The sequence below is a fragment of the Trichomycterus rosablanca genome, chromosome 1 (assembly GCF_030014385.1).
Source record: "Trichomycterus rosablanca isolate fTriRos1 chromosome 1, fTriRos1.hap1, whole genome shotgun sequence".
NCBI lineage: Eukaryota > Metazoa > Chordata > Actinopteri > Siluriformes > Trichomycteridae > Trichomycterus > Trichomycterus rosablanca.
Genome location: NC_085988.1, coordinates 36,270,355 through 36,282,990, shown reverse-complemented (window position 1 = coordinate 36,282,990; position 12,636 = coordinate 36,270,355). Strand labels below are relative to the sequence as shown.

At 38.0% G+C, this 12,636-nt stretch overlaps 1 protein-coding gene across 1 annotated transcript; it reads left to right on the top strand.

Moving 5' to 3' along the window:
• Positions 1-1,158: 1,158 nt before the first annotated feature.
• ctdspl2a (CTD (carboxy-terminal domain, RNA polymerase II, polypeptide A) small phosphatase like 2a) lies at positions 1,159-11,690 on the top strand. The gene is made up of 13 exons (XM_063002341.1): positions 1,159-1,319; positions 4,260-4,468; positions 5,322-5,460; positions 5,706-5,852; positions 6,317-6,538; positions 6,677-6,764; positions 6,859-6,970; positions 7,668-7,754; positions 10,153-10,215; positions 10,533-10,612; positions 10,756-10,882; positions 10,962-11,057; positions 11,172-11,690. The coding sequence occupies exons 2-13, from the start codon at positions 4,283-4,285 to the stop codon at positions 11,235-11,237; spliced, it is 1,413 nt and encodes a 470-aa protein (XP_062858411.1). The 5' UTR covers positions 1,159-1,319; positions 4,260-4,282; the 3' UTR covers positions 11,238-11,690.
• The last annotated feature ends 946 nt before the right edge of the window (positions 11,691-12,636 follow it).

Here is a 12,636-nt window from a genome sequence, read left to right as displayed (position 1 = left end):
TGCATCTGTGGAGGCACTATTAATGAGGGGAACATACACATTTTGGAGCTGCCTAGTAGATGGTGTCCTTTTTAGGAACATCCCAGCTTGTTAAGCAAGACAATACTAAGCGGGCGGCATGGTGGCTCACAGCAAGAAGGTCCTGGGTTCGGTCCCCAGGTGGGGCGGTCTGGGTCCTTTCTGTGTGGAGTTTGCATGTTCGTCCTGCGTCTGCGTGGGTTTCCTCCGGGAGCTCTGGTTTCCTCCCAGTCCAAAGACATTCAAGTGAGGTGAATTGAATTGGAGATAAAAACTGTCCATGACTGTGTTTGACATTAAAAGACTTAAACTGATAAATCTAGTGTAACAAGTAACTACCGTTTCTGTCATGAATGTAACCAAAGTGTGTAAAACATGACGTTAAAATCCTAATAAATAAATAAACAATACTAAGCCACGTACTGCATTTGTGTGCAGACTCTGCGTAGTAAGACTCCAGATATTAGACTGGCCTACCTGCAGCCCAGACCTAAGCAGCTGAATTGCACAATTACAGCATGTAGAGTAAAGTCAGACAAGTTCCTTACTGCAACAGGGTGAGACTTTGGTCACTTTAAGGGTTTCCTAAAACCTAGTTTTAGGGGTGAAAACAAATACATTTGTTTAATGGAAGGAGGCAGCTACAGGACTTAGAAATCAATTCCAAACAGACATCTACTACACATCTGTCTACACATCTACACTGATTTTTGACTGTGACACAGCTACATATAATTAGTACTTATCAGCAGTTTTGTGCACCATTTAATAAAAACAATAGAAAACCCTGTTTCATCACTTATTTCGTGTATTGTCTGTATCGACATTTTGCCTTCTTTACCTCAGTATCATTTGTCTCTATGGACTATTTGGCTGCGTAGTTTTCATTCGGGGTTTAAATATATTATGTTTATTCAAATGTTTGATTTGTATATTCATTTATATACAAAGTAGATATTAATGTTTTTGTGTAGAAGAACTGGATGGAAAATCACCCAAGAGAGTAAACGGAACAATCTGAGTGAGCATCCTTGCTAACTGTGCTTGTAAAGTAATGTGTTGAAGCGAAGCGTTGCTCATGCGCACAACGGAGCGTTCATTGTCATCCGGGTCCTTTGAAGAGAGTCTGGGTGAGGAGGCGGGAAATGGCGTCCCAAGAAGCAGTAAGAGAGCTATGTGTTGCTCCGTGACTCATACTGGATAGACGCGTAAAGGACAGAGACTTTTAACCTGATAAAGTCTCCTCCGTCGTGGCTCTATCCACAACCAGTCCAGGACTGTACTGGTGCGACGCTTTGCATGTAAGTTCAGTGTTATTGTTGGGTAGAGTACAGTGCAGGAGAGCGTAGCGCCGCGGCTGTAGTGAGGGTTCAAATCTCCTCACACCTTCACCGAGCACGGTTATCAGAGCCAGCTCGCTCACACCGTGTGCCTCAGAATACCCAGTGGGAATAAATACCCTTTATAAATGTAACCGTGTGTTAGAATACTGTCTCTCTGCGAGTCCGTAACACGGTAAACCAGCGCTGTGTGAACGACGCAGCAATGTCGGCACACAGCTGCAATTTTAACAGCAACTGGTCGCTAGCTTTAGCATTAGCAGCGTCGCGTTTTAAACCTGCACAGAAATGCATTGTCCACTCATAACGGCTGTTTGGAGCGCGTATAGTAGCGTTTCAGTAATTTACCGACACGAAGAAAGGAACTGCTTCACTGTTTGTCAGCAGTCGTTTAATTAAATATGCTTTGTTTATGAAACCCGAACGTAGCTAATTGCTAATTACACTCCGAGCTAACGCTAGCCCACAACTAATGTTCCACATTTTGCGTCTTCTCAACTAGCTTCAATAATAAGTATTGTGTTATTTTAAGTGTTCACCATAGTGTGTAGTTTTTAATAATTGTACTGACTTAAATTAAGAGTAATATATATTTATAATTCACTTTAGTAGCTACATGCTAAGCAATGAGACATGTTTTCACCCCGCCCACTCCAGCCAAGTTCTAGTCGGCGGTAAAATTCAGCTCGTCTAATTCTGCTTTACAGAACACAACTCGAGTCTAAACCTTGCATACACTCCTAGAGGACTTGTAAGTCATGACAGTGTTAGTTTTTATTTCTTTTTAATTATTATTATTTTTTTCGATCAGCCTCTCTTGGCGGTCATTAAGCTTTAGATACAGCTTTTTAATAGAAGTGCTTCCACAGTAAGCATTTCATTACTCTAGTTTAAGTAAACAACAGTCCAAGAACACAAATCTGCTATAACCCTGATAGAACCAAAGTTTTTATTTTATTTTATTTTTTTAAATAAAGAAATGAATAAGAGTGTTAGTTAGTAAGTACAAGTCAGCTTAAGTGCTTAGTAAAGTGGTGGGTTTTTAATCATTTTTTTTAAAGACAGCAGGAGACTCAGATGTTCGGACAGACAGAGGAAGTTTGTTCCACCATTTGCGTTCTAGTACAGAGAAGAGCCTTGATGCTTGTCTTCCTCTAGTCCTGGGTGGAGGATCAAGTCGAGCACGACTGGTGGCTCGGAGGTTGCGTGGTACAGAGCGGGGTTTGATTAGACCACGAAGGTAGCTTGAGGCTGGTCCATTTTTGGCTTTGTAGGCGAGCATCAGTGTTTTAAACTGAATGTGTGAAGCTACAGGAAGCCAGTGAAGAGTTGTGGTAGTGTTTAGGTTGGTTAAAAACCAGGCGAGCAGCTGCATTTTGAATGAGCTGCAAGGGTTTAATAGTGGACATAGGAGCACCTGCCAGGAGGGAGTTGCAGTAGTCCAACTGTGAGATTACAAGTGAATCTCAGGAATAATTCTGGCTTGAGTTTTGACAACCTTTACTAATGATTAAAGTCCACCCAAATGTGTTGTTTTTTAGCCACATACGTGGTAATTCAATCCACATATTGTCTCTAGGTTTAAGGTTAGGATCTTAGGATGGCCTTTTAAAAAAAAAAAAAAAAAAAATTAACTCCAGCCTGATTGTCATTGTAAATCATTTTTCACTTTTTACAAACTGGATGCATTTGGCTGGTCCATCTAATCAGTGATCTAGTATTAATTTATCATTCTGTCACTGTTCTTTAAACACAAGCAATTTGCAAGCTTAATTTTCTGCTTGTTAGTAGGTACAATGTTTTTGGGTTTGATTGCTTTACTCTTTTTTTTTTTTCCAAACATGTTTCTAAACATAAGCGCTCAGGTGGCATAGTGGTAAATTGTGCTAGCCTGCTACTGATGTGATTCAAACTGATGGAGTTCAAAGCCTACATACTGGGGATGTAACAATACACTCTACCCACGATGCGATTCATGATACTGGGTTCATGATTTTTCACCAATTTTTTAAAAACTGAAATTGAAGACAAATTATGACAAAGTTTACTTTTATTATTTCTCTTAAGAAAATAAAATACTGTATTTGTGATTCTTTTATTTATCTAAATAATGAATGCCCTTTTATTTCTGAGATAGGTACAAACTATGCAAAACAATTTTGAATTGAGCCCAATTTGGCTGAAAAACCCCAAATTTGGCAACCAGGTGTTCAGCGCCAGTGAATATCGATTCATTTTACATGTCAAATCGATTTGAATCGTGGAATTTTTGAATCGGTTATTAACTGTATTGTGGTGAATCGTTACAACCCTACTACATACAGACATGATTGGCTGTGTGTAAGGCTGGGGGGTGCTTGAAACAGATAAATTCACAGCTGTTGTCTATCATAGTGGGGCCATGCCATAAATCTAAGTTACAATTTGATGCCCCCAAAAAGTTGTTTAGTGTGTGTAACACTGTTTTCCATAACCTTTTTTTTTATTATTAATGAGACTTTTTAATGGTTTGGGAACTGGGGGCACTAATTGTTGCAGTTTTGAAAGTTACATTTTGTTCATTCTTGATGGGAGACATTTGCTCAACAGTCTGTTGCTGTTAGCTGATTTTTCTCTTCATGCTGCACAATACATTTTCAATAGGAGACAGATCTGAACTGCATGCAGGAAACCACTCCATCCTGGTCACAGTAGCTGTAGATCCGTTTCCACCCACAGTTCAGTTACAATTCAGCACCAGTGTTTTGCACACAGTTTGCACCACCATGAAAGCTGAATAAAAAGTCTATAAATGTTGACACCTTGTTAACAATCTTTAGCAAAATGCGGACATACCAATAGTCCCCAGCTTTGTTTATGTGCAATAAAGTGGCTGAGAGGTTTGATTTTTCTGTCTTACAGTCTTACATGTGACTTTTGGGACAATGAGGCTGAGAGTGCGCAAAGCATCTCAGCAGCCGAGTGAAATCCCACCTGTCCGGACTGCCAAGACCAAGAGGAAGCACTCCGAAGTGGAGCCAACAAGGTCTTCAGGAGGAGCCAAGATGCAGAAGAATGACACCGGCATCTTTTCCACAATTAAGAGATTTATTAGAGGGAATGCTGTCAAGGTTTGAAGTTGATAAGATCTTATCACCCATATATACAGTGGATTCAGAAAGTATTCAGGCCATTTGATTTTCTAGCACACCTTTTGTTGTGGATTTGATTTTGAATGAATATTATTGGCTTTTTACTTATCAGTCTAAAGGAGAAAAGTTTTCACAAGATTTTTATTATTAATTAAAAATGAAAACGACCAGGAAAACTGGTAAGAACAGAGAGCGCACACAAACTCGGACTGGAGCAACACATTTTAACATATGTGAGCCCAAGCACATAGACAAAACAACACGAGTGGCTTTGGGACAAGTTTCTGTTTGCCCTTGAGTGGCCCAGCAACAGCCCAGACTTAAACCTCATTGAACATCTGTGGAAAGACCTGAAGATGGAAGTTCACAGATTGTCACCATCTGATGTGATATGGCTTGAGAGGATCTGCAGTATGGAATAGGTTAGACTGTCTGAATCCATGTGTGTTCAAAACATGTAGAAAAATGTCCAACAACACCTGCAGTTGTAATTGCTGCAAAGGGTGGTCTTGTATGAAGTATTGAATACATTTTCTGATTTCTGTTGTGAATTTTCTGTGTGATTTTGTTTTTTATGGAACAAAACATGCTTTCACTTTGATATTATGTTTTAATAACTGTAAATTGATGACTAAAAATGACAGATATCCTTGCAAAAGTAGATCCACAACACCGTGCAAGAAGTCAGTGTATTTGAATACCATCAGAATTCACTGTACTGTATATAGTAATGACAACGAGGATAATGTAAATATATTTCCTCACAAACAATTTAATTATGTAGTAAAAACATTTGGTGTACTTGAAACTGCTCACTTAGTGCACTTATTAGGTGGATCAGTGTAACCCTGCTAAGAGGAGCCGTGTTGACTGCGACTCTGACAGTAACTTGATCACATCCACCCCACCCGTTGGGAACCTGTCCAGCAAAGCCAACCCTAGAACTCGCAGGAAAGGTCCTGCCAATGGAGGTGAGTTAAAGTGCAATTGTACTGTTTTTATCAGTAGTATTGTCTCTTATACAATTTGTTGGAGAAATATAAAAATGAAAATATATAATTGATACACAATATAAAGACACAGTACATTAAACAGACTGACATATAATACAGAAGTATAATCGGTTGGTAGGCAGTTTGTAAATTTCAGTTTTGACCACCTGCCACCAGGGTATGGAGTGGTTGATGACAAAGCTATTAACTCTTTTTCTCTTTAGACACCATGGCATGTCCGAGTAAACTGGTGAAGCCAAATGGGAAGTTGGAGGCACAGACCGAAGTAGCCAACAGTCCCCCACGTACCACATTGCTAGGAACCATCTTCTCTCCAGTTTTCAATTTCTTCTCACCAGCCAACAAAAATGGTAATTGTTTGTGTTGGGAATAAAAACAGAGATGATTGCAGTGTAGTGTATTGCTTATTGTTTACCATGTTACATAGGAGTTAAATAATTGTGACGTAGGTGTATTTAAAAAAAAAATGCTGATACTCCAATATACTAACTACATCATTTATTTTGCTCATTTTCTGCATCATTCTTATAAAGTTTAGAGTTAGTTATATATTCTTATTTTTTGCTTTGGGGTAGAATATTTACATTTGCAACTGTATACACAATTATTTGTGAAATTTAAATGTATTAAGTTTATCTTTTAGCTTGTTGGTTAATTTGAAGTGGCTGTATAAACTGGAAGTATGCCAAAACATAATGTAGTTAAATACTTATTATTAGTATTATATTATTGTTTATCATTTATATTCAGATGCTCTGTTTATTATCTCTATTATTTATGAAGATTACATCCTTGCTGTGCTTTTTTCTTTTAGCTACATCAGTCTCAGACTCACCTGGCCAGGCAGTCGAAGCAGAAGAAATTGTGAAGGAACTGGACATGGAGCAGCTGGAAGAGACCCCAACTAGCACTACAACCGACAGTAGCAGAGACATCAACTTCGACCCAGCACTAAATACAAGACCTCTAATGCCTGCAGTTGCAGCTGAGGAGGAGGGTGAGATTGTCACTGAGGCTGACATGCCACCTTTGACAGGTAAGTGTAAGAGATAATGAGTTCTTAACATAACATAGGAAACAAGACATGCTGCCACTGTGCAGACTTTGTGTCAATATTGAGTATACCATAATGCATGTGTTTATAATAGAGTTAAATGTGTATTTGTTTTAAAAGCTGTTGGATCTAACAACAATTACCCTGAAGCCCCGACCTCAACCCCATCGGAGGGGACATATGAGGAAGACTGGGAGGTCTTTGATCCGTAAGTTAGAAAAGAGCTATAGAATCAATGATAATTCATTTGCCATATTACCATGTAATTACCTTTTTTGGTCTAATTTGTATGACCCCCACAGCTATTTCTTTATTAAACATGTACCACCACTGACTGAGGAGCAGCTTACTCGTAAGCCAGCACTTCCACTGAAGACCAGAAGTACTCCAGAGTTCTCGCTGGTTTTAGACTTGGTAGGTACTAGGAGAAATAGTTTTAAATACTTGTGCATGCTAGACAGGTAGTAATTTCTAGAATATTGTAGTTTTATTAATCCTTAGTCTCCTTCAGAGTTATTTTAAGTGAGGAAGGAAGATAAACTGACCAAGCAAATAAAATTTAATGCAAACAAGGATATTTTTATTTTGTGGTGGGATTTGAGCGTATTTCACTCATACATATTAAATCCACAGAGTTGATCATAATTCAGATAGTTCTGCAAGTCATGGAGGATTAAAGTTAGTTTTACGTGGGGAAAAAAAATGTCATCATTAAAAAAACTGTTTTAAGGGTGTGCAGTGTCACTTCACAGTGATTATATGGGCTGACTGCTTGACCAAAGATGTGATAATACAGCTGCCTTTAATCTGCTCTTAATTTGTCTGCAACAACAAATGTTAAGCAACAAGAATTATGTTATGGCATTTGTGATAAAAAACAACTTTGTGTTGATTCTCAGTATTTAAGTAATTCTACTGTTAATACATACTGAATCATGTAATTGGTCTAATTTTTAATAATCTTTTCTCAGAAAATCAATTGAAAAAATGTCAACTGTCTTAGGATAATATGTTGTAAATTAAAATAAAACCAGTTTACTTACTTTTTTCAATAGCTGAGTTTGATTCACAACCCAAGTGTTGTTGGATAAAGGCACTGTTCTGATTTCAGGATGAGACATTGGTCCACTGCAGTTTAAATGAGCTGGAGGATGCAGCCTTGACCTTCCCTGTTCTTTTCCAAGATGTAATTTACCAGGTAAGCTTTATCTTGGTTTTGTTTTAAGCAGAGTTTAACACATTGATTAACTGTAAATGATTTAAAATTCAAAACTCCCATAATTGTTGGATGAAGGTCAGCTAAAGAAACTGACAACACTCCTTATAGACTTCCCAGTAAAATGTTACTTTGACAGCATATGGCTTGCTTAAACCTTAATATACATCTCTGTGTCACTGTTACCTTCACACATATGAGTCACCCATGCTGTGGGTTCTAAAGCACTCAAAATAAGCTGAAATGTGCACTCATTTGGCATCCACATATTTATCTATTGTCAGTCCCTCTTAGAAGCTCGGATCCAGAAAACGTTGCTGTTTTAAAATTGATGTTTCGCTTTCTCTTTGTGTAACAGAGTTTCAGGTTGCTTTTCTTAATGCAGCTACAGACTGTGTTGAGAGAGTGTTTTTTTTTTAAATACTTCCAATCCAATGTGGCTAATTTTATAAATAGCAGCATGACATTTTCTCATGCAATGCCATCCGAGGACCTGAAGGTCAAACACATTTAAAAGTGGTTTTGGTCCTTGCCCTTCACAAACTGAGATTTTCCTGGATTCCCTGATTAAATTACACTAGCCCACTAGTACTGGACTCCAGGGTTTATATTACCACTTCCCAGTGCTATCAGCTAATCAGGTGTCCTAATATACAGTCCCTGACAGAAGTTCTGTCGCTTATCCATGTTGTGGAAACAAAAGCTTATAACCTGACTTTAAATTCATCCATTGGTTTTAGAAATGACTCATATGAAAGCTGAAACCCTCCCAAATGAGGTTTAATTTACGAAAATAAATTTGCTTCACTGCAGAAATATTGATCATTTAATGAACACAGAAAGGTCAGATTTTGGCAAGACAAAAGTTTTGTCGCCTTGTCATATAATGCACCCAATCCTAGTTTACAGCCTCACCTGTGCACACTAATTGATCGGTTAATTAGTGGGTGTGTATAAAAAGAACCCCAGCACCCCAGACCTTCACTTGAACTGCAACTTCACCTCTGACAACATGCCAAAAATCCACCCTGTGACCAAAGCCTTGATTATCAAGAGGCTGAAGACCAGATCCACTGCAGAGGTGGCTGGCACCTTTAATGTGTCTCAGCGTCAAGTACAAAGAATTAAAAAAAGATTTGAAGAGACTGGAGATGTTTTTGACAAGCCCAGGTCCGGCAGACCCCGCAAGACAACTGCTAAGAAGGAACGTTTGTTGGTTAGAAAATCCAAAGCCAGCCCCTCTTCCACTGCAGCAGAGCTCCACCAGGCCTGGTCACCTCAAGTCCCTGTGTCAACTAGAACAGTTTGTAGGATTCTGTCTCGAAATGGCCTCCATGGTCGAATCAGTGCCCAGAAGCCAGCACTAAACAAAAGGCAATTAAAAAAACGTGTGGCATTTGCCAAGGCCCACAGCCTGCTAAACGGATGGGCGCTGGAAAAGTGGCAGAAGGTGGATTTCTCAGATGAATCTTCAGTTGAATTACACCACAGCCGCCGCAAATACTGCAGGAGACCTACTGGTGCCCGTATGGATCCAAGTTTGGTGGTGGAAAGATCATGGTCTGGGGTTACATTCAGTATGGGGGTGTGCGAAACATTTGCAAGGTGGAAGGCAATATCAATAGCCTAAAATATCAAGAAGTATTAGCTACCTCTTACATTCACAATCATAAAAGGGGTCAAATTTTGCAGCAGGATGGTGCTCCATCTCATACATCCATCTCTACATCAAAGTTCCTCAAGGCGAAGAAGATCAAGGTGCTCCAGGACTGGCCAGCCCAGTCACCAGACATGTACATCATTGAGCATGTTTGGGGTAGGATGAAAGAGGAAGCTTGGAAGACAAAACCAAAGAATCTTGATGAACTCTGGGAGGCATGTAAGACTGCATTCTTTGCTATTCCTGATGACCATCAATAAATTGTATGAATCATTGTCGAACCGCATGGATGCAGTCCTTAAAGCTCATGGAAGTCACACAAAATATTAAATATGGCTCTAATAGCACCACAACTTCATTCACCAATGTTATGAAACATATCTTTGTATTTGAAATAAATTATTTGTTTGATTTTCACATTACTTTCTGTGGGCGACAAAACTTTTGTCTTGCCAAAATCTGACCTTTCTGTGTTCATTAAATGATCAATATGGTTTCAGCTTTCATATGAGTCATTTCTAAAACCAATGGATGAATTTAAAGTCAGGTTATAAGCTTTTGTTTCCACAACATGGATAAGTGACAGAACTTCTGTCAGGGACTGTACAAGTATGATGCATACAAATGAAAAGTACTAAAAACTTAAGTGAATTTTATTAATGTAGTTTCCTTAAGCATTTACTAAAGGATAGCCATTTTAAATGCGTTTTTCTTTTTAAGGTATATGTCCGGTTGCGGCCATTCTTCAGGGAGTTCTTGGAGCGCATGTCTCAAATTTATGAGGTAAGATTTGCCTTTTATACAAAGATGTTTACATAATGGAACCCAGTGAAACAGCAGCTTAACATGGCATCACAATATGGGGAACAAAATGCATTAGATTTGTTAAAATATATTAGAAAAGGCAATAATGTAAAAACAAAAAAGCATTTTGAAATAATTTAGACAAATTAAGCGAATTGATCAATAAATAAATGTCCCATTTAAAAACATGAAGTGTAACAAATAGATTGTTACTTTAATTTGTTAGAAAGACTCACATGTAAACAAAATAATAGTAATTAAAATATGTCCCTTATTTATTATTTTTTATTTTACAGATTATTCTATTTACTGCTTCCAAGAAGGTTTACGCTGACAAGTTGCTGAACATTCTGGATCCTAAGAAACAATTAGTTAGGTCAGTTGATTTCTCCCTGTAGTATTATGTTGAATAAATTGAGTGTTGAGGCTTTCCTGGCCAACCCCACACTTTTTTTATGAGCTATTTTGATTTCTTGTGCATATTATAATTGCTTCTGTTTTTCTGTTTGACGTGGTTAGACACAGGTTGTTTCGTGAGCACTGTGTGTGTGTGCAAGGAAACTACATCAAAGACCTGAACATTCTTGGTAGGGATCTGTCCAAGACCATCATAATTGACAACTCACCGCAAGCCTTTGCTTACCAGGTTGGTTGGCCTGTCTGCTTTATTCATTTACTTGTTTACATTAATGATGAACAGTCAGTCAGAATGTCTTTACTTGCAGCTATCTAATGGAATCCCCATTGAAAGTTGGTTTGTGGACAAGAATGACAACGAGCTCCTGAAGCTTGTTCCGTTTTTGGAGAAGCTGGTGGAATTGGTATGTGATGTGTGTTTATTTGCTATTTAGAAAATAAAGTGGTCATGGCCATTTTTTGAATAGCTGGATTTAATGTTGGATCTTCCCTTGTTTCTTTTACCTCTTTTTTTGCAGAATGAGGATGTTCGGCCCCATGTAAGAGAGAAGTTTCGCTTGCATGACCTTTTACCCCCGGATTAAGGCCATTGAAACTTGGAAAACAACCGGACTGTTTTAATACATTGAAATTTTCAATAGGGGACAGAAATATACACAACTATGAACTCGTGAGAATTTGAACTACCGATTTTCTCTTTTACAGACCATGTTTTATGTGGGTATGGGTGGGTTATCAACAAAGGTTTTAAAGAAATGACTTAAGTATGCACACATTTTATAAATTTTAATTGAAATGCAATTGAAGGAAAGAGCTTTGCTCGGCCTGGCTGCAAATATTTATAAGGGGTGGTATACAGAGGAGACTCTCTTCCTTTTTGCTCAAATTGGACTTTATTTTAAAGTGCTGTGGAGAAGAGGACTGATGTCACTCCTTTCGGTGCTCAATGGGACACTCTACCCTTACTAGCCATCAGTTTTTCCACCAAAATGGCCAGTTAATTAAGGATTCATTAAAAAAAAAAAGAAAAAAAAAAAGAAATATACATATTCAGTTGTGTGTATATGTATATATAACATTTGTACATATGTATTTTCCTGTCGGGTTTGTAAAACGTTCCTTTTGCTCGAGTTTAACATGCATTCCTTTTAGTTGGAAGGCTTGTTTGATATGCTGACTTTTTATTGATTTTTACTATAGGTTTGAAGTTTTATTTTTAAATGGCTTCTCTTATGTTTTGTTTTTAATACTTTTTAAGACTGGTTAAAAAAAAAGAACAGAAAAAAGCAAACATATCCAGTCACTTGTAAGATGTGTAGCATAAAGGGACGGTAGGGTGGGAGGGAGGGAGTCGTAATAATGTAAATCACAAAACTGTCTTTCCTGCCTATTATGTATTATCTGCTGATGTTATGACAGATGAATCAAGGCTTTTGGTTTATGACTGCTTTTGACTATTACTTCATGCATTCTTTTGGGGCGGGGGGTGGGTGTTAATGTTTTTAATTCAATTGTTTGTTTTATATGCCAAGTATAGGTAAAATGTAAAATATTCTATGTGCTTTTGATTGCTTTTTCTGTGAAAATAATGCTTGGTCTTTGAAAATGTCTGGTAATTGTAGCACCAGCACATGGACTAGCCTGATGTCTGCAAGTGCGTCATATTCACTGTTTTCCCTAGCCAGCTCAATCTTGCTTTAAAATTTAGTCCACTGTTTTAGGAATTATGTACAATTTATCCTCTCTCTGAGGGGTAGACCTTGCATTTCATTCAGTGTTATCCCATGACCCCGTAATGTTTTTATTTTCTATTGACATTAATACATTATTTTTATGTATCAATATGGTTGAAATGACTGGTTTGTTTCATTTCTATGGTGGTTTCGTGTGGCCTTGACTGTTATTTCTCTTTCAAACAACCACCACTCCACCTCCCACTGACTTATTTTTTTTTATTCCCTTTGAAAATGAATGTAGCTTGTG